The 22,613-nt window shown below is 44.4% G+C and overlaps 2 protein-coding genes and 1 long non-coding RNA gene across 4 annotated transcripts in view; 2 read left to right on the top strand and 1 right to left on the bottom strand.

Annotated features, from left to right (window-relative positions):
• CCDC28B (coiled-coil domain containing 28B) overlaps positions 1-7,160 on the top strand; it is a 20,513-nt gene extending 13,353 nt beyond the window's left edge. The window contains exons 4-6 of the mRNA XM_069971336.1: positions 698-843; positions 3,568-3,590; positions 6,730-7,160. Coding sequence (XP_069827437.1) covers positions 698-843; positions 3,568-3,590; positions 6,730-6,805 — 245 coding nt within the window. The 3' untranslated portion in view covers positions 6,806-7,160. The remainder of the gene's footprint in view (positions 1-697; positions 844-3,567; positions 3,591-6,729) is intronic.
• LOC138793059 (uncharacterized) lies at positions 2,308-17,815 on the bottom strand. Of its 2 annotated transcripts, XR_011363207.1 has the most exons (4): positions 17,644-17,815; positions 17,295-17,393; positions 5,160-5,317; positions 2,308-3,452 (listed from the first exon to the last, which is right to left on the bottom strand). It is a non-coding gene; the product is annotated as an uncharacterized lncRNA (long non-coding RNA). The 2 variants fall into 2 exon arrangements; XR_011363206.1 differs by having other exon boundaries at positions 17,295-17,812.
• On the top strand, positions 17,785-22,613 carry IQCC (IQ motif containing C). Its single transcript, XM_069971335.1, has 5 exons — positions 17,785-17,907; positions 18,964-19,104; positions 19,218-19,890; positions 21,040-21,137; positions 22,373-22,613. Exons 1-5 carry the CDS (start codon positions 17,872-17,874, stop codon positions 22,409-22,411), a joined length of 987 nt encoding a protein of 328 aa, XP_069827436.1. The 5' UTR covers positions 17,785-17,871; the 3' UTR covers positions 22,412-22,613.

The following is a 22,613-nucleotide window of genomic DNA, read 5'->3' as shown; positions in this document are numbered from 1 at the left end:
AAGATGTACAAGTGGGAAAACAGTAAGAAACACCAGTGCAAAAACACATGACCAGCAAGCGTCACTATAATAAACACTATGCCTCTTGCACCTGTCTGCATGCTCCCAGTGCTGCCATGTAACACTATTAGTAGCAGTACGAATATCTGGCAATGACCACATTCCCCAAAGAGCGATGGTTACCACGGTTCCCTTAATCCTTCTCCGGTGTGTATTCACTAACAAAGCTATTCTCTGTGTGTCTAGTTTTTGATGCCAAGAAAGATGCCAAGACACTTAAAAGAGAACACACTAATGCCAAGCATGCATGCCTTAGTCATAATACAATGACAGTTTTGTCAGGACTGCTCCTTTAAAGTGGAATTCCTGTGAAGATTTTTTTTTTAAATCAATTGTTATTAGAAAGTTATACAAATTTGTAAATTACTTTTATTTAAAAAATCAGCCTTCCAGTACTTATCAGCTGCTGTATGTCCTGCAGGAAATGGTGTTTTCTTTTCAGTCTGACACAGTGCTCTCTGCTGCCTCCTATGTCCGTGACAGGAGCTATCCAGAGCAGGAGAGGTTTTCTATGGGGATTTGCTATTGTTCTGGACAGTTCCTGTCATGGACAGAGGTCTATTTATATTCCTCTAATGTATCCAGTTAATTGTTGCATTAAGCTTTTCCCATCATCATCATCATCTATTTTCTGCAGGACGGGTTTGCTCTTTTGAGCAACTGGAAAAAGTGAGAGAGATGCAAGAACAATTAGCTCGTCTCCACTTCAGCCTGGATGTGTGTGCAGAGGAAATGAGAGACGAGACGCACGCAGAGAGGAACCTGGAGCAGTTATTAAATAATGTAAGACTGCCAGCCATCTATTAGGAGACAGTAATGCAGGAGCCTGATCGCTGGATGTTATGGGACAATCAAAGATTGTGGGAAAGCTTAAAGGGGTATTCTCATCTCAACTAAGATAGGTATAACCTAGACAACAAGCTATCAAAAAGGAGAAAAAGAGCAGCATATCAGGAGAAGGAGGCAAGTTTGCTAAATGAATGACAAGTCCAACAAGTTTAGATATATTTGTCGAGATGAGTATACCGCTTTAACCACTTGCCTATTCTGTGCCGACTTGGATTGCCAGACCTGCCTTGGGGCTGTCTGCCTACGATTCCCATCTAATCCCTGGTACTGTGATTTCTCAGCCTGTTCCCCAGTCCCTTGCACCGACTCTGTATGGTCCTTGGGGACCAGCTCCTCCAGGGACTATACTTGTGGAAGCGACCTTGTGTCCCCTAGCTACAGAAGACCAGCTTCCACATCCTGGGGCCTAATAAGGGTGAAGACCACCTATTGGGCATTTAGACTATGCTGCCTGGTGTGGCCCAAAGCTCAACTTAAGTAGCCCAGTGGGTCCACAGTTCAAATAGGAGTCGTAGAACATGACTGGGGATATATACCAGGCCAGAAATCTCTCCAGAAGTAAATACCCTCTCTAAAGCTGCTGTATTTAGTTGGGTAACTTTAGACACTGGGGCAACAATTACAGTGTTAGAACACTAGATGACCACAGAAAGGTACCATAGATTATTAAACATTTATTGCCCTCGCTGCTAGCTCCTCTCCTCATATTGATGACTCTACACTTGTCTTACAGGACCCCCAATCGGGCTGATATGGTTCCCTGAACTGCTGCATACAGCTCCTGCAGCAGCCGCGGCACGCACCAGCCGCAGCTGCAGCAGGAGCTGTATACCCGAAAAAAAAGGACTTTAATCCCTTGGGCACGTAACAGGCAGCAGCAGGGAAGTAGTCATCTTGGCGTCTCCCTGCCCGTATCTAGTCAGCGTGCTCGGAGGGATGATTGACAGGCAGAGAGGCCAGTAATGGACCTCTCTGCCTGTCATTCATTCTCTCCTTTTTTTCGGGTATACACTCCTGCTGCAGCTGCGGCCGGTATGTGCCACGGCTGCTGCAGGAGCTGTATACAGCAGTTCAGGGAACCATATCAGCCCGATTGGGCTGATTGGTTCCCTTTAAGTCACCTTTAAAAGGCTTAGGACACTTGCACTGATTTTTCTTTATTATCCACACATGGGCCATACAGTCTGATTCAGGTGGACATGCAGTGAATTCCTCAGGTTAGGGTGTGTTCACACTGAGGAAAAGAGGTGGAAATTACAAGCTGAGTCCGCCACGGACTCTGCTTGGAATTCCGCCTGCCTCCATGTCTCAATGTTAAGTATAGGGCGCCTCTGCTCTCCGCTAAAAGAGAGCTGTGCGGAGCGGAGGCGCCCTATACTTAACATTTAGACATGGAGGCAGGCGAATTCCAAGCGGAGTCCTATAGTGGAGAGCGGAGGCGCCCTAAACTTAACATTGAGACACTGAGGCAAGTGTAATGCCACTCGGAATTTCTGCCTCTTTTCATCAGTGTGAATGCACCCTCAGGGCCCTTGCGCACTCTGGAAATCCAACTGATAACTTGCCGCAGATTCCGTCGCTCCCCCTGCCTCGGCTTGAAGTTCTGCCGGTCCCATAGTCTCCATTCTATGGTCAGGCGGATTACACCATCCATGTGATTTCCATGGTGTGCAAGGGCCCATAGTCAGCAGCCTTGCTAAATGCAGTATGTATATGCTGCATGCAGCCTTAGGTTATCCGGGCAGCTGTTTTGCAACGGCTGGAGAACCAGCTGGGTTGGAGAACACTGGTATACAGGGCTCGGAGCTGGTATGTCAATCCCTGTGTGTATCTATAGCAGGGGGAGGGGGGAGCCAGTCGCTTTGACTCTTCAGGCAAGGACAGAAACATGATTTAATAAATTATGAAAAGGCCAAGCAGCTTTAAAACAATGCTGCTTGTTTTAGTGCCCCATTATAAGTCAGCCCTTGTCTGTAGCTCCTAGCATACAGATGGGTATATCACCCAGCTTAGAGGAAGCACAGCCAAGGTTGCAATCTTTTCCACTCACTAGCTACAAAGACTGACGGCCCTTTTAGTTATCCGGTGAATCAGTGGTTCTAAAAATGCTCCTTAGCTGATGAATGACACATTGGCGTTTGCTGTACATCACCCTATGTAAGCAGGAGATGGGAGGCCCATAATAATGAATTTAAAGGGACATGATCCAGTGATGGCTTGGGCAGCCCTGCCAGATGGTTGAACAATCCTTGTGTAAATGAACGCTGATCACAGGTATCAGTCAGCTATGTAGAAAGGCCCATAGAGGGAACACTGGACTCCAGTCCTTACAGTTGTATCTTTATCCTCTCAATGAATTATTAAATCCTTTGTAAGATTCATTGGAGACTGCACGGTTATTTACGGTATAAGGAAAAGCCCTTGTACTCTATTCGATGGCTCTGTGGTTTCGGAGATAAACCACATAATAGTTATAGGAGGTTCTGTCTCTGCCTTCAGCGGAAATGCTTGCTTCTTGCTTCTGATGAATTGCTTTACAACTCCTGCCACGAAAAAATACATCCCAAACTATTGTTATATTGGTTGTTTTCATGCTGTATATACTGTATACTGCATTTTGAACTGAGGTGTATAACACACACTGAATTTCTATTTCAGCTTGAAGAACTGAGCAACTCCATGTATCCTTTTTAGTAAAACACGCTTAATGGTCGCTGTCATTTCAACCCCCCCCCCCCAACTAGGTGTCCCCCTTCCCTGCAATCTGCTGTTCACTGCCTGTTAGGGAAAACCTTTAGCTTGCTTTACTGCTGCTGGTAATTCAAATTCTGCTCACACTGTGCAAAGCCAGTGCATCAGTATCCCCCCACCCCCCACATGCCATCTATCATAGTGTACTGTACAAATCAACAGTCCAGCACAGTGCCAACCTGTTCTGTGCACTGTGTCACCAGCGCCATATGATTGCATAGCAGAGATGTGCTGTGATTGGCTAGAGATGTAAGGGAGGAAGTCCAGTCTATGTACTACTAGCAAACAGCCAAGCCCTCTTGTTGTCTGAAAAAACAGCTGTGCACCATGGAGGGGGCTCTTAGCGGCTCAATAACAGCAGTGAGAGCACTAAAATAACCTTGCTATCACTTTGAAGAGTTTTCAGATCTAACTTCCTATTTAATAGTAGCGACACATGAAGAAGTGTGTGGGATGCAAAAAGTAACAAAAATGGAGTGAGTGGCCATGCATATATTATATGTATGACTGCTCACTACGGTTCAGCAGCAGAGAGATCAATAGACTAATGTCTTTGCTCCTGTACGCATATTCCATGGTGTGCTATGCTAATAGCTTAACACACAATGGAATATGTGTACAGAAGCACACTCCAGTGTAATGCCAGACTCCCCCCTTCTGCACTCCCCACCTGAACCAGGAAGTATCTAGGGGGACAAAGCAGTGTGGGAGCGATTGGTAAGGTGAGTAGTGTGTTTGTTTTTTACTTTGCTGAAGAAATGTATTGAGGAGATAGGGTACACAGGAGGCGGGATTATGACTGCATGAGGACAAAGGAGGGGGGATTATGACTACATGCTGGACTCTGTACAGTGATTTTTATTCAATAGCAGTACTGGTAGTATTGTTCAGTCATTAAGCAGTGGTAGTGTGTTCACAATGTGGCGGTATTATTTCTCCCTTGTGTAGTGGTAATGTTAGGGATAATATTTAGTCACTATGGGATGGTGATATGTGGTCCTTGTGTGGCTGTATTATTGGGAGCAGTATGATTAGAGATGAGCGAACCTGGAGCATGCTCGAGTCAATCCAAACCTGATCGTTCGGCATTTGATTAGCGGTGGCTGCTGAAGTTGCATAAAGCCCTTAGGCTATGTGGAAAACATGGATATAGTCATTGGCTGTATCCATGTTTTCCAGACAACCTTAGAGCTTTATCCAACTTTAGCAGCCCCCGCTAATCAAATACCGAACGTTCGGGTTCGGATCGACTCGAGCATGCTCCAGGTTAGCTCATCTCTAAGTATGATGGTAATATGTATGGTGATTTTCTGCATTTAAAACCTCCTTACTTTTGATTTTTAGAAGGAAGGGCGCTATATCAGTTCTCGCCTCAGACAGCAGAGAAGCTAGAATCGGCCCTGAGTCCAGACTATTTAAAACAGGCATCTGCCTATTACAGATGCCTGAGATTGTTTATACTTGGACATCATTAGGCTTTGGATTGTATTTAGACCTACCTCTTTGACTGCTGATCTTGTACTTTGTGATCCTTTACTGATACGTGACCATCCTTTTTTTGTCCCTGGACTGTACCGATCACCCATTCCCTGCTGATTCTATTACTATGTGACCTCCAGGTACCCGTCTCTTTCCCTTTCTTTGTTCAAATTCTTCCCTGTCATGTGGTACAGAAAAAAAGGCTGCATCAATATGATTTCCTTTAATAATCATAGAGTCATTTCATTCCTGGCATCATCCTTGGCAAGTCATTTGGGAGGAGCATTTTTAGTGCAATGGATGATCTACTGGCTGATAACAGTGAGAACAAGAAAGTTCCATAAACAACATAACAGCAGTGTTCACTGACCCGGTTAGTGTTAGGGTCCTATTAGACGGCCCGATCATAAAGTGTAAATGAGCACTCATCTGCTAGATCGGCGCTTGTTTACTGAGCAATTACAGGGGCCGACTATTGGGCAGCAAGGACTGCACAGACTCCGTTAGCGATGTCAACGCAGCCCTTGCCCTTAGTGTAAAATAATAAAGTATTTACTCGTTCCTAGGTGTCCTTGGGCCTTCACTGGTCTCTGCAGCTCTGTCTTCTGTTCCCTTCTCTGCACTCGTAGGCCGCTTAGCCAATCACTGGCCGCAGTCCTGTCTCAGACAGTGATTGGCTGGGCGGCCTGTCAGTGCAGAGACCGGACCAGACAGGAACAGAAGACAGTTCCAAGTATAATTTCTGGGTACACCCCTGCTGATAATGAATTACTCTTTAGATACAACAACCTCGCTAGGTATCATAAAAGGTTTTAACAAGAGGAAAATTTACCCAAAACCAGAACTGCTCATTTATTTTTCCTCCTCTTCCAATAATTCTTTACAAGCAATGCATAAGATATAGAGCAACAAGATAATTTCAAATGAACAGCACTTTTTTGGGCTGGTGTTTTGAAACCCTTCTATGTAATATTTGTATAGATATACAGTACATCTAATTACTGTACACAAAAATGTGGAGGAGAGTGCCATCTGGTGGTCAATTTGCAGACTTTCAGCTAGTATATTCCCTTAGAACTCATTGTCAAGAAACACTTTGTGACAACATATAAATTCATCTTTCTTATTACTGAGAAGCTGCAATGCAGACAGATGTGATTAAGAAATATTTTTCCGCTTATGATATAGTCACATTCCTTTAAACAGTGTTCTGAGTAAAACACCATGCGATTTTTTTTTAAAGGGGTAGTTCAGCAAAAAAAAAAAATCAGGTGTTGCCAGAGATGTGCAATTTAATTCTATTAAAAAATCTCAAGTACTTCCAATACTTATCAGCTGCTGTATGTCCTGCAGTAAGTGTTGTATTCTTTCTAGTTTTCCTGCAGGACATACAGCAGCTGATAAGTACCAGAAGACTGGAGATTTTTTAATAGAAGTAAATTACAAATTTTTTGCACTTTCTGGCATCAGTTTTTTTTTTTTTTTTTTTGCTGAACTACACCTTTAACTCTAACTTAATTTTTTTTCAAGATACTGGGTATGGGATCTTTGAATAACTTTTCTTATACATCCTTAATGCTAATAACTTAGACAAAAGCTAAATCTGGCAGAAAATCAGGATGCTCCGCCGTCTCCTAATGAAGATACTGCAGAGAATACCAACTAGAAAACAATGGATATAAACGCAACAAAGATGTAGGCCAGCAACACAAAGTATGGTAAAAAGCAAGACTTCCCACATAGGAGTACCAAAGGGTCCTTGCTCCTTTATGAAGCCATATAGAAGCTCAAAGGTGAATGAGGAGAACGAGGAATAAGCAACAGCTTGCTGTGTTACAGGAGTTACAAGCACAATACAGGAAATGCATGGATTTAGGTTCCAACATATATAGTTGGCAACAAGCAATGTAGACAATTTTGCAATTTAATGGGACTATAAGAAATAATTTTTCTTTAGTCTATGAGGTAAAAATGTTTTAATGTATATAAAATAGGAATAAACTCATGACTTCCTAATAAACTGGCTTAATGCATAAGGAGTAGATGGCTCATTTATTTTACTACAAAGGTATTGCAATCCAGCAAAGTGATGGCATATCTCTAGGAAGGAGATACTGCTTAAGGTGTTACTAACCCTTTCAAGCAAAAGTCAGTACATTTACTGACCTGCTTCAGATGCTCGCTGTTTAGAAAAACAGTGACCGGGAGCCGCAACTAAACTTTCAGCTGATAGCTGACAGTTTAGTGTAACTGCCACTGGACCCCCAAAGGGGATCCAGCATCGGCAATTGCTGGCTTTGGTGGATCAGTAACGGTAATTGGTTTTGTAAAAAACACATAGGATTACATTGGAATCTCTGGAAAGAAAATGCAGATTTTAACTTTTCCCTCTTACTTTGCAGTTATTCGTGTGAAATGCAGGAAGGGTTAAATAACTGAATGAATGTAAATTTAAATGCTTGAAAGAGTGAAGATTTCAAAATGGGTTGAATAGTGGGGGGATTTAGTATACAGGCCTCTAAAATATACTCCAAAACTGAACTGGTGCCTAAAGAATTTCTGAGTTTGAAATTTTCACGAACATTTTGAAAATTGCTACTAAACATTTACGGCCTCTAACATCCTAAATAAGTAAAAGCATGTTCACCAAATGCTTTTAAAATAAAGTAGACATGTTATAGATATGAATTAATAAATAATGAATGTAGTATTACTATTTTCCTTATTGGCAGAGACTTTCAAATGTAGAGAATGCGCTTTTTTTTACATTTTTAACAACATTTTGGAGTTATTCACAAAAAAATTCTAAAGCTATCAACTCAAATTTACCACTAACATAAAGTAGAATATGTAACAAAAAAACAATCTTGGAATCAGAAGGATTGGTAAAAGCATTCCCAAGTTATTGATGAATAAAGTGACACAGGTCATATTCATAAAATTTGCCTTGGTCCTGAAAGGGCTAAAAAACTAACTTTTGACATGTTACACAGACATACCATAAAGCAGGGATTGGGAACCTTAGGCCCTCCAGCTGTTGCAAAACTACAATTCCCATCATGCTTGGACAATAGGGTCGAAATGTTGCCACTGTGTATGATGCTTGAATAAACCTTAAAGTGTCACTGTCGTTAAAATTTTTATTGCAGAAATCAATAGTACGGGCGATTTTAAGAAACTTTGTAATTGGGTTTATTAGCCGAAAAATGAATTTTTATCATGAAAAAGCAGTTTGAAGCTCTCCCCCCTGTCTTCATGGTTTTCCTATGGAGAGAGAAAGTAAAAGCAGCAACACAGGACAACGAAGAGTTAATTTACATTCACATGGGTGGGCTCTCTCCTCTGACAGTCACCACTGACCTCTCTGACCTCTAATTAGGGCTCTGAATAGCTCTCCCACTGAGCAATCCTTTGTTCTTGGCTCTCCGCTGCCCACTAATCTCACTCCTTCCCCCTCCCCCCTCCCCTCTCCATAGACCAGACAGATCCGACTGATGAAAACAGTCGAGATTTCCTGATTCTGAGCAATGGATGACAGAAAGGAGAGGAGGGGGGGGGACCTGGGAAAAGGCTTTTTACATGCAGATAATGGCAGATTTGGCTAATAAACCCAATTACAAAGTTTCTTAAATACCGCCTGCACTATTGATTTCTGCAAAAAAAAAAAAAAAAAAAAATTAACGACAGTGACTCTTTAACCCCTTAGTGACCGCCTATACGGCTTTTACGGCAGTCACTAAGGGTCCTTATTCTGCTGCCATCAGCTTTTTACGGCGATGGCAGAGAATAAGGCTGCGGGGCCGGGACAGCCCCCATCCCCCCAGCTACCGGAGGTAGCTGAGGGGTTGGGGCAGTGTGTGGGGTCCGTGCCCCCCCCCTTAACCGTCGATCGCCGCTATTAACATTATAGCGGCAGCCGTCGGTAAAGGGGATTACCGGTGCCGCCGCCGCCTTTCATCTCCCCCTGCAGTGAATCTACGGCGGCGGGAGATGAAATAAGTGTCCCCCAGACCTCAGATCAGCCCCCCCCTAGTAGGGCGATCACTAACCCCCCTCCCCCGGCGGCCATCATTTCCAAGATGGCCGCCGCCATCGCTGTGAACCGACTAATGTCTGTTCACAGCGATGGAAAAGTTAAAATGAATGAAAGCCCCATGCTCTCCGCCACGGGAGGTAGCGGAGAGCATGGGGCAGTCATCAGGACCCCCCCTATGGGGTCCCGGTACAAGCGATCAGCGGTATATACTATATACCGCTGATCGCTTGTACCATGTGCTCCCGGCACTTTTTATCCCCTGTCACCATGAATGATTGGTGACAGGGGATAAAAAGTGATGTCCCCCCACCCCCCAAGTCGCCTCCCACCCCCCCTGTCACCCCCGTCCCCCAGTCACCCCCCCTAACCCTTATACGTTACCTGATCCTGGAGCTCCTTCCTCTTCGGCGTCCTGGCTGGTTATGAAGTGCGCATGCGCTCCACAACCAGCCAACTCTGAAAATTTAAAGTGACATAGACCAATTTGGTCTCTGTCACTGAACTATGATTACTGTGATAGAAAATATCACAGTAATCATAGTAATACAGTGAAAATGAATGTGTAAAGTACAAAAAGTGACAAACATACAAAAAAATAAAACACACTTTTTATTATAGTAATAATTGCAGTTTACTCCCAGATTACCCGTAACCACCGCACGTTGCCCATAACCACTCCAAATTGCCAGTGACCCCCTCCAGATTGCCCGTAACCACCCCAAATTACATGTACCCACCCCAGATTACCTATAAGCAGTAATCAGTTTATCAGTAACAATCCCAGATTGTCTGTAACCCTTACAGGTTGCACTTAACCCCCCCAGGTTCCCCGTAATCACGCCAGATTACATGTAACCGCCCAGATTGCACGTAACCACTGCACGTTGCCTCTGACCACCCCACGATGCCTCTGACCACCGCACGTTGCCTCTGACCACCCCACGATGCCTCTGACCACCACACGTCGCCTCTGACAACGCCACGTCGCATCTGACCACCACACGTCGCCTCGGTGCCCATGCCAGATTACAGGTACCCACCCCAGATTGCCTATAAGAACTTCAGTTTATCCGTAACCACCCCACATTGCCCGTAACCACCCCACGTTGCCCGTAACCACCCCAGATTGTCTGTAAGCCCTGCAGGTTGCCCGTAACCACCCCACGTTGCCCGTATCCACCCCAGATTGTCTGTAAGCCCTGCAGGTTGCCCGTAACCACCCCACGTTGCCCGTATCCACCCCAGATTGTCTGTAAGCACTGCAGGTTGCCTGTAACCACCCCACGTTGCCCGTAACCACCCCAGATTGTCTGTAAGCACTGCAGGTTGCCCGTAACCACCCCACGTTGCCCGTAACCACCCCAGATTGTCTGTAAGCACAGCAGGTTGCCCGTAACCAGCCCACGTTGCCCGTATCCACCCCAGATTGTCTGTAAGCACTGCAAGTTGCCCGTAACCACCCCACGTTGCCCGTAACCACCCCAGATTGTCTGTAAGCACAGCAGGTTGCCCGTAACCAGCCCACGTTGCCCGTAACCACCCCAGATTGTCTGTAAGCACAGCAGGTTGCCCGTAACCAGCCCACGTTGCCCGTAACCACCCCACGTTGCCTGTAACCACCCCACGTTGCCTGTAACCACCCCACGTTGCCGGAACCACAGCAGGTTGCCCGTGACCACAGCAGGTTGCCCGTGACCACAGCAGGTTGCCCGTGACCACCACACGTTGCCCATAACCACCACACGTTGCCCGTAACCACCCCACGTTGCCTGTAACCACCCCAGGTTGCCGTAACCACAGCAGGTTGCCCGTGACCACCCCATGTTGTCCATAACCACCCCAGATTACCTGTAACCACCTCAGGTCGCCCATAACCACCCCAGACTGTCCGTAACCACCCCACATTACCTGTAATCTCATTTTTTTTATTTTATTTTAGTAACTGCGCTATTCTAATAACCATTACTAGCTGCGGTTTTGCTCCAGTAAATTGGCGCTCCTTCCCTTCTGAGCCCTGCTGTGTGCCCATACAGTGGTTTATGCCCACATATGGGGTACCGTTTTACTCAGAAGAACCTGCGTTACAGATATTTGGGTACGTTTTCTCTCCTGTTCCTTGTCAAATTGAGAAATTTCAAACTAAACCAACATATTATTGGAAAAATTCGAGTTTTTCATTTTTACTGGCCAATTTCGAATACTTTCCTCTAATACCTGTGGGGTAAAAATGGTCACCACACCCCAAGATGAACTCTTTGAGGGGTGCACTTTCCAAAATGGGGTGACTTATTGGGAGATTTTACTCTGCGGACACTACAGGGGCTCTGCAAACGCACCTGGCGCTCAGAAACTTCTTCAGAAAAATCTGCACTGAAAATGCTAATTGGCGCTCCTTCCCTTCTGAGCCCGGTTGTGTGCCCATGCAGTGGTTTATGCCCACATATGGGGTACCGTTCTACTCAGGAGAACCTGTTTTACATATATTGGGGTGACATTTCTCTCCTGTTCCTCGTGAAATTGAGAAATTTCAAACTAAAGGAACATATTATTGGAAAAATTCGAGTTTTTCATTTTTACTGTCTAATTTTGAATACTTTCCTCTAATACCTGTGGGGTCAAAATGGTCACCTCACACCAAGATTAATTCTTTGAGGGGTCCACTTTCCAAAATGGGGTGACTTATGGCGAGATTTTACTCTGATGGCACTACAGGAGCACTGCAAACGCACCTGGCGCTCGGAAACTTCTTCAGCAAAATCTGCATTGAAAAAGCTAATTGGCGCTCCTTCCCTTCTGAGCCCTCCTGTGTGCCCATGCAGTGGTTTACGCCCACATATGGGGTACCATTGTACTCAGGAGAACCTGCGTTACAAAATTTGGGGTACTTTTTTCCTCTTGTTCCTCGTGAAATTGATAAATTTCAAACTAAACTAACATATTATTGGAAGAATTCGAGTTTTTCATTTTTACTGTCTTCTTTTGAATACTTTCCTGTAATACCTGTGGGGTCAAAATGGTCACCACACACCAAGATGAATTCTTTGAGGGGTGCACTTTCCAAAATGGGGTGACTTATGGGGGGTTTTCTCTCTGCTGACACTACAGGGGCACTGCAAACGCACCTGGCGCTCAGAAACTTCTTCAGCAAAATTTGCATTGGAAAAGCTAATTGGCGCTCCTTCCCTTCTGAGCCCCGCTGTGTGCCCATACAGTGGTTTATGCCGTAGTACTCAAGAGAACCTGCATTACAAATTTTGGGGTGCTTTTTCTCTCATGTTCCTTTTGAAAATGAGAAACTTTAATCTAAACGTATATATTATTGGAAAATTTTAATTTTCCATTTTTTTACTGCCTAATTGTAAATACTTTCCTCCAGCCCCTGTAGGGTTAAAATGCTTATTATACCCCTAGATTAATTCTTTAAGGTGTGTAGTTTCCAAAATGGGGTCACTTATGGGGGTTTTCAGGATACCAGACTTCTAAATCCATTTAAAAAAAGAACTGGTCCCTAAAAAAATCAGTTTTGGAAACTTTCACGAAAATGTGATAATTTGCTGATCAATTTCTAAGCCCCGTAACACCCTAAAAAAGTAAAATATGTTTACCAAATTATGCCAGAATAAAGAAGACATATTGGTAATGTGACTTAGTAACTAATTTATGCGCTACGATGTTCTTTTTTTAGAAGCAGAGAATTTCAAAGTTCATAAAATACAATTTTTTTTAATTTTTCATGATATTTTGATGTTTTTCACAAAAAACACACAAAGTAGTGACCAAATTTTGCCACTAACATAAAGTGCCATATGTGATGAAAAAACAATCTCAGAATCGCTAGCATACGTTAAAGCATCACTGAGCTATACGAGCATAAAGTGAGACAGGCCAGATTTTGAAAAATTAGCCTGGTCATTAAGGCCCAAACTAGCTGCAGCACGAAGGGGTTAACATCATCTTCACTATTGGATGCTGCCGGATATGTCAAACATTTTGATTGGTTGGACCCTGAATGTTTAGATCCCCACTAATACCTATCCCCATATCAATAACGGTAACTGCTGCATCCCTCTCACTGGTTTTCTCCATGTGGGAGACTAGCTAAATAGAGATGGGCAAATAGTGTAAAACAGCAGAGATGGTGACAAAGAAATAATTTCTTCTCGTGAAGCAAAAATAAAAAATTACGCCTTCACATACCGGTATAAATTCCCTTGGTATACAGGGGACTTCCTATGAGTCTTCTGACATAACATCGGGCATCCACATGTGTTACATCATACAAGTGTGTTTTAGGGCCCTATTCCACCGGACGATTATCGTTTGCATAATCGTTAACGATTAACGATCTCAAACGACCTCTATTGCGAAAGACCTGAAAACGTTCACTCATTTCCATGGAACGATAATCGTTACTTATAATCGTAATTGCGATCGTTTTTTCTTCGCTATTTATTTGCTATTGCGTTCGTATCTATTGCGAACGACCGAACGATGTCTTATTCAATGCGAACGATTTGTGAACATTTTGCGAACGAGCAACGATAAAAATAGGTCCAGATCTTATAAAGCGATCAACGATTTCTCGTTCGGTCGTTAAGCGTTAACTGCATTTCAACCGAACGATTATCGCTTAGATTCGAACGATTTTACGATAATCTGAACGATAATCGTCCGGTGGAATAGGGCCCTTAGAGTACAAGAGGCTAGTAAATATCAGTCTCACAAACTCCAATATCCAGTTGTGTTTCCTCCCTGTGCAGACTGTGTGCCTCCTTTATAAGCCCAGTAATGATCGGCCTCTTGACCTCGTCTGACCAACCTGCCCGTCATTCCATAAAGATCTAGGCCCGCAAACAGACGTTACAAAAAGTCCCTTAACAGGTATACTTTTCTAGGGACTTCAGTTACTTCTGGATTTCTCATATCTCACCTAGCTTTTCCTGGATGAGATTTGCACTTCCTGAAACCTAATTTGTAGATATGATAGGTATATTGAGAAATGTAGGGATCTCGGCCACTATGCCAGTCACTGTCTCACATCCTGCACAGCAGTGCTCCTGACCACCCACTCAGCAAACATTAAGCTGGGCGGCACCTCTAGTGCTGGGTACCTTTCATTCCTATGATCGGAGAAGTTACTAAAGGTCAGAAAATGATGGCGTATCCTCATAAATCAGCTGCGCAGTTATGCTCAGCCAATCGCGGCTGAACAGCTGATGACGTGCCAGAGGGGGGCCGGCATGAGGGACGGCTGGCTTCCTGAAGATGACATGTCATTGTCCCAAGATGGCAGCCGGGGTTCACAGTAATGCAGTGAGTATAATGCACCACACTTCCTGGGTGGGGGGGAAAACACAGGGAAATGGCCATTCACTTAATAACACACAATACAAAGTTGTATAACTTAGTAAAGTGTGTTATTTAGTGAATAAATGTGTAGCACCGCACTACCCCTTTAAACAAAGGCAACAGTAATGGTGAACTGAGTGATGTATTACTTCCATCACTCTGTCCAGCTGTTCTGCTGATATACAGGAGAATGGACTGCAACACTCCCTCTGCCCTCCGGGTTCAGTGGAAGCTGTCTTCCTATACATAGTGTATATACACAGTATATGCAGATAACTGCCAACTAGCGGCCAGTGGGCAGAGGAAGCTGATGCTCATGAACATCCAGGACTGCTGAGCAGACATACATAATGGAGTCCTTGGTATTCAGGAGTAGTGATAAACGAACTGGTTGAACTCGAACAGTCAGCATTTGACTCTGGGTGGCTGGAGGAGTTGGAAGCCGTCCAAGGGAGTTCACTTATCAATATTCAGGGGGATATCATAAAAACCAGTTGCACAGAACAAGTTATACATCATTCTATTCAGGTTCTCTATCACTAGTTTGGCCGCGTTTCTCCGCCCGTGCCATGGACACCATTCTATGGCCGTCCTATGAAAGAACTGACATGTCAATTCTTTTGGTGGACGGCAGAATCCACCCGGCCATAGAATGGTGTCTATGACATGGGTGTCTATGGCGCTAGCGGGGGCCGTAAGTGGGTACGAGCGACGGAATCAGCCGGAACTTATCCATGCGGATTCCATAGTGTGAACCCACCCTTAGATAGGAAGGCATATACCTACAGACAGTCTCTTTAAAGTAGAATCAAAAACCACTTGGTCCTATGGCAAGGCAGTGCGGCCAGAGATCCCCCTGCGTATTATAACCATTAGGCGCCTTTCTCAGGGTCAATAAACTAACTTGGTTTAAAGTGTCACTGTCGTTAATTTTTTTTTGCAGAAATCAATAGTCCAGGCGATTTTAAGAAACTTTGTAATTGGGTTTATTAGGCAAATATCTCCTTTCTGTCATCAACTGCTCAGAATCAGGAAATCTTGACTCTTTTTCATCAGTCGGATCCTGTCTGAGCTATGGAGAGGGGAGGGGGGAGGGGGAAGGAGCGAGATTAGTTGCCAGCAGAGAGCAGAGAACAAAGGATTAGCGGGGGAGCTATCCAGAGTGCTATTCAGACAGGTCAGTGCTGATGTCAGAGGAAAGAGCCTGGTGATGTAGCTGTAAATTAACTCTTTGTTGTCCTGTTTTGGTGCCTCATCTCCCTCCACCCCTCACCTCTCCATAGGAAAACCATGAAGACATGGGGAGAGCTTCAAACTGCTTTTTCATGATAAAAATTCATTTTTCGGCTAATAAACCCAATTACAAAGTTTCTTAAAATCGCCTGGACTTTTGATTTCAGCAAAAATATTTTTTAACGACACTGACACTTTAAAAGCTCCCTGTACTGAGTGGGAGAGGGGCATGGTCTGCATAGCGGGGTCTCCAGCACTGTACTCTGACCCAGGAAGACATGGCAAATCCACTTCAGGCTGGGGCTTGTATCAGGGGACAGGACTGTGGAGGTAATCTCTCCATAGCTGTAACCCATCTCTCCCCGGAAAGAGAGCGCTGCATTTATGTGCCCACATCTGCCCTGCTCATACCTTCATGCTCCCTGCAGTCTCTGTCAGTCCTTGTGCTTCCCATCCTTTCCATTCCTGCTATAATGTGCCTGCACTTACACTCAGCTATACACACTGCTAGGGATGGTCCGAACCGAGTTCGGTTCAGGTTCGTACGAACCCGAACTCTCGGTAATGATTCCCGCTGTCTGCCCGCTCTGTGCAGTGGGCGGATCCAGCGGGAGGACCGCCTGGAAAACTGGGATACAGCCATAGCCATAGGCTGTATCCCAGTTTTACAGGCGGTCCTCCCCCTGTATCCACCCGCTCCACGGAGTGGCCAGACAGCAGGAATCTGATGCAGAGCGTTCGGGTTCATACAAACCCAAACCTCGGAGGGTTCGGACCATCCCTACACACTGCTGCTATAATGTGCCTGCACTTACACTCAGCTATACACACTGCTGCTTTAATGTACCTGCACTTACACACAGTTATACACACTGGTGCTATAATGTGCCTGCACTTACACTCAGCTATACACACTGCTGCTATAATGTGCCTGCACTCACACTCAGCTATACACACTGCTGCTATAATGTGCCTGCACTCACACTCAGCCATTCACACTGCTGTATAGAGAAGTTTCTGTCACTGTCCTCCTGCACAGCTCTGTGATTCTCCCTTCCTGATTGGTCCATGCTGAACACACACCCCTTCCCCATTGCTGTCATTTGACCACACAGACCTCTGGCAGCAGCCCTGCTTCTCTATTCTAGCCTGTTGTACTACGCTACTACATTATGGGGATCTGCAGTTCCATCCTGTATCTACAAACTGCTGCTGTGCTTTTAGGTTTATGCCCTTACTATATATTATACTCCACATGCTGATTGCTATACTGTACAGTAACTTATAATATCACATATTCAGCTGTTTCTCATTGATTGTTTCATCTGTTTTACATGTTATTCAGAATAATACATAATTATTTTGGGGTGTGGAACCAATTGTCTGCATTTCTATGATTTCTTATAGGAAAATTTGCTTTGGTTTAAGAGTGGATTTGGATTACAAGCACGGTCCCGGAACGAATTATACTCATAATCCAAGGCATCACTGTATCTCATGAGATATGACAAATCAACACATATTAATAATAAGATACCTGTCAGCTGTAGAAGGGGCGATGATGGCGTTGGAGGTGAGCGTGTATACAAAAGCGTAATAACTGTCATTGCAGCAAGACGTAAGTGCCCAGGGATAGCTGCATAGTGAGAAATAAGGGAGAATATAATAAAGTATCAAAAACAATGCCCACCACTCACAGAGACAATGCCAAATATACATGGCTGTAATAAGGCCATTATACTGATGCAGGCCCCAGCCACCTCTCTGAGACCTATGGCCAAGCTGGGTGTTATACCCATGTGACACCAGCAGGGGTCTCCTGCGCACGGCTGTGTGGCTTTTGTGGACTGCACATAGAGGGCCCATAGACTACAGTGGGTCCTCACGTGTGCAAAAGTGTGTCACTGTCTGTGACGTCCGCGGTGCTGCACTACACGAGGCTCAGAGCGGATAGTGGGCGTTGGTTTCACGCAAGGGGGCGGAGCTTGCGGTTGGTGTTGACGCGATGTTTCTGTCCCGCCCCCTAGCGCCAGGAATGAACTTCCGCGTCGAGCGCCTTGTGACGTCATCAGGAAGCGCCGGCAAGCTGTTGCTAAGGTGACAGCGGTTGAAAGATGGAGGCGGAAGAAGCGGCCGCGAGAGTCTTGCAGGTAAAGCTACAGGGAATGGATCTGACATTATAGGATTACCATATGTCCTGAACTAGGAAAGAATAGAGTTTATAAAGATGAGCCCATTATAAAGAGTGACAGAAGGGGGTGAGTATGGCGGATGTGTGGTGGGACGTGGACTACACACAGGAAACAGATGTAGTTTCTGATCTGATGTCACATATTACAGTCATTCATAGACATCCACTTTATAAAGAAGCTGCGCCCATGTAATGTAAGTATATGGACATATTATCAGGGTTTATCCTAGTGAGACAACTCTTTTAGGGTGCGTTCACATGGACAGGATCTGCAGCAGATTTGATGGCGCAGATTTGAAGTTGCAGATTTAAAGCAAATCAGCTGCAGATCCTGGACATGTGAATGTGCCATTAAAGTGGCTGTACCACCAGGCCCAGGCTGAAGCACTGGAGGCGGCCGACCCACCCTTAGTGGGAAGAAATCCCAGCCCCTCCATGACGTGACTCCATTAGAATCAATGGAACCCTATCATAGAGGGGCTGGGGTTTCCCCCTACTAAAGGTGGGTCGGCCGCCTCCAGTGCTTCAGCCTGGGCCTGGTGGTACAGCCACTTTAAAGGGAAACTATCAGCAGGTTAGATGAATCCGACTAGCTGATAGCTCCCTGTGAGACACCCCCCCCCTGTTGATAGTTTCCCTTTAAATCTTTCCCAACCTATATATGTGTTGCGTGGACCTAACCCTAGGTGCGTCCCTGCTGTAGTCACTGCGAGCCGAGAACTCAGGGAGGTTGAGAGGAGGAGCAAGGAGACAACTCAGCTTGCTGCACTTTAGGAGCTTGGAAAAGCTTCTGACAGCTGTTAGGTCAAGGAGACACATGGTACCTGACAGATCCACTTTAATCCCTAGCCATGCCTGCTCAAGAACACTGAACCTCTTTGCCGTGCTGATTAGTGGAGGCCGACGGAGTTACTGCACAAGAGCAACATTTTAGCTTGTCCATTAGTAAACATCACTCTGTAAGCTGTCTTTGGCCTATGTGCCCAAATTGCTGACACTTTCTGGTTTCCATCAGGCACACATCCGTGGTTTTCTGCTGCGTCAGAAGCTACAGAAGGTGCGTCAGGAATATATAGAGGTCGTGCGAGAGATAGAGGGAGAAGTTGACCTGTGCCCAGGAAAATGGCTCCTATCCATCCCACAATTCATTGCATTGGTGAGTGTTATTTTTTTTTCTAGTTAAACTTATAATTGCATTATAATGCATGCAATAATGCATTATAATTGCATTATTTAGTTTCATCTCTTCTTCTCCTTTTCTGACTGCAGGATAGGATTCAAGTCACCAGACCAGGCAAACCTGAATATAATGGCTATTCCCATTCCAAGCTTTCGGCCTCTGCTGAGCACAGAGAAAGAACTCTGAACGTAACTTCAGGAGGAAATGAAACTCCTAGCTCTTTGCTGCTGAAGAAAACTGAAGCAAATATACCTTGGGTAGTTAGAGAAAGAGACGTACAGACTCCAGAAAAGCAGTGTTCTGATCGACAGAAAACAAACAATGACCTGATCGAGATCCAAGGCCAAGAAACGGAAACGTGTATTATAAGGAGATCCAGAGTAGAAAGAGAAGGCTGCTTTCAAGATACTATCCCAGTGAAAGACAGTGGCATTGTATTGACTGATGCCCCAGTAAGAGGGTCCAGCGATATAAAGACTAATGTTCCAGTAAAAGATACCAGCCGTATACAGACTGATGCTCCAGTAAGAGATGCCAACCATATACAGACTGATACCCCAGTAAGAGACGCCAGCCATATACAGACTGATGCCCCAGTAAGAGATGCCAGCCATATACAGACTGATGCCCCAGTAAGAGATGCCAGCCATTTACAGACTGATGCTCCAGTAAGAGAGGCCAGCCATATACAGACTGATGCCCCAGATGAGGTGGTTACAAGAAGAGATAATTCAATATGGTGTGAAGAAAATGTTAATATAGGTGAGGAAGAATTACATTTTAGCCTATGTATATACTATGGAGGAAATGGAGGTTGTAGTGCTGCGCACTTCCACTGGCTTTAACTCCTGATCACTGTGGGTCTTAGGACTGAAACCTGGTGTGATCTAAACTTTTAACATGTTTGGGCTCCTGAAGTTCAGGAAGCTGGAATGCCTGATTGCTCCCCTCCCATTACTATTTTTGTCTGATTAACAGCTGGAAACTGGTCAGGGTCTGGTATGGAAGTGGGAGCAAAGAGGAACTTTAGCACTTAAAGGGAACCTGTCACCGTGAAAATGCTACTTAAGCTATTGGCATCATGTTATTGAGCAGTAGGAACTGAGCAGATTGATATATATCTCTATAGGAAAAGATTCTGTATGACTAGTAATTTATTGATTACTGATGTTTCTAGGCTAAAGAGTCCAGTCCATTGAGTGACACCGCCCACTGGACTCCTTAACACAGAATGAGCAGGGATTTCAATCAACAAGTTACAAGTTATATATCTTTGTGGGAAAAGATTCTGTATATCAATCTGCTCAGCTCTTTCTGCTCTATAACATGATGCTTGTAGCTTAGACAGCATTGTCTTAGTGACAGGTTCCCTTTAAACAAATCAGGAGCTTGGGGAAGACTCTTTGACACTTTGCACAGGAGAATAAAAGTTGTGGAATCACAGCAGGATAAATGAAAGGTACCATTTTTCTCTCCTTGCTCTAACATTGTAAACAGTGTGGAGTGTGAATTGTAGCTGACAGAATCGCTTTAAATGCTGCTATAGTTCGAATATAGCCAGGGGTGGGTCAAGACATTTGCATCCTCACAATTTATTTTTTTTACGCCACGATATTCAGAGCAAGCAATTTCACCCAATATTTCTGTTAGCTTAAAACAAGTTTGGATGAAGGGGAAAAAAAACTATTTTAAAACACAGATCTTCACAGGTATATTTAAAAGTACATATACCGATCTATAAACACACAATGCCACTATGCCCCATATGTTTTTATAGTTTGGACTGCTTTAGACTCATCATTTATACTAGGGAAGGCAGGGGCATTATAGATTATTGTGCGTAGCATTTGTTTGACAGCTTATCTTTTTTTTTTTTTTTTTTTTTTTTTTATATGTTGTACTTACTCCTAGAACTCACCATGAAGACTGCGAGTGAGCTAAGAAAGCACAGAAGTCATTTGGCTATGGAGATCTTTTGGGTGCAACAAGCAATTGCTAGTAGAAAGAATGTAAGTCCACCAAGTTAATTAGTTAATTGGAATAATGCTTACAGTAAGGGTATGTTCATCTGCTTAATATAAACCTCATGGACAAACCACCCTTCCAAACAGCTTGCCAATCAGTGTAGTTGTTACAAAACAAGAGGGGGGGTTTGAGTTCCCATTGACTTTAATGGGGAGTCCTGTAAATGGCATGAAAAAAAAAAACACAACGTTGTTTTTTCAGAGTGGATTCACCAGACAGCTAACATTAAAATCAAAAAACGGCATAAAAAAATGCTTTTACTGTAAAAATACACTGTATTCATTTACAAGATGTTTAGGAGGCTTTTTTTTTTTTTTTTTTTATTTATTTATTATTACTAACCATGTGAACGTTGCTTGTGTCTATCTAGCAGGACTGTGGAATCAGTAAGCCAAAGTTCTGACTCAAATCTTATACACATAATATCGATGGCTTAAAGGGGCACTCCCTTGTTCCCATCTGGCCGGGGAGGAGGTGGCTGAGGGCAACGACATCCCCTCCCCGGTTCCAGTGGCGGGTCCCGTATTTGCGACGCTCCGGTCCCCGCTGCCCGGCCGCTTTCTGGTCTCTGACGCGGGCTTGAGACGTGACGTTTAAAGTGACACTGTCACCTCCTTTTTGCATTCTGACATCTCTACACAGGTGTAAAGGGTAAATTTAGCGTTTTTCATACCTTATTTTATATCATACATCATGGTGCTTGTTCAAGTAAAAAGTCATCTTTTATCAACTGCAGATTGTGTTAAGTGGGCGGAGCCTCGTGACACTTAGCCCTGCCCACAACACCACAGTTGGACCCGCCCCCTCACCGCCCATTGGAGCAGATTGGCCGAAAGGTCTAGACCCCACCCCCTTTACGTCAGCCAACCAACGGGCGTCAAGGGGGGGCCACCGGTGCCGTTGTGGGTGGCATGTTAAAAATGTCAGTGGCCCTCATTTCTCACATACTGATGAATTACATTGATGTGCCCTGTGTGCATTTAACGCCTCCAGTTTTGCACAACCCAGAAACTACATCTGATGTATTAGAACAGAATTCGGCATGAGGTGCAATATCCTATGCTGATACTGATAAACTCTGTTACACTGACTTAAATGATCTATTCTTAAAGTATTACTGGACCTGGCTTTCCCTCAGCACTAATTCTATTACTATTGTATTCTATTCGGCCTCTCCTGATTATGTACAGTACAGTAACAGCTCTTCTTTTCTCCACAGTATCTTATGGTAAGACAGAGGTTGGGAACCTGTGATTGATTCTCATGATTCTGAAGTCGCCTGGCAGCGGGATCCTTCACCGTACCAGGACTTACACTTCAGTACAGTAGTTACAGCACATTTGGTGGAGAATCGGACGTAACTGTCTTCACTGAATTGATCAGGATTATGAGCTTTTTCTGTGAAAATATAATAAGGGACATTCTACAATATTTAATAACGGTTGTAATGTATAAAATAA

The sequence above is a fragment of the Dendropsophus ebraccatus genome, chromosome 5 (assembly GCF_027789765.1).
Source record: "Dendropsophus ebraccatus isolate aDenEbr1 chromosome 5, aDenEbr1.pat, whole genome shotgun sequence".
Classification (NCBI taxonomy): Eukaryota; Metazoa; Chordata; class Amphibia; order Anura; family Hylidae; genus Dendropsophus; species Dendropsophus ebraccatus.
The sequence above is the reverse complement of the archived record's forward strand: the minus strand, read 5'-3'. Positions and strand labels throughout refer to the sequence as shown.

Coding starts and splice junctions, on each gene's coding strand:
- IQCC (XM_069971335.1), top strand. CDS start 17,872: ATGGAGGCGGAAGAAGCGGCCGCGAGAGTCTTGCAG. Junction 17,908..18,963: donor CGGCCGCGAGAGTCTTGCAG/GTAAAGCTACAG, acceptor GGTTTCCATCAG/GCACACATCCGTGGTTTTCT. Junction 19,105..19,217: donor TCCCACAATTCATTGCATTG/GTGAGTGTTATT, acceptor TTCTGACTGCAG/GATAGGATTCAAGTCACCAG.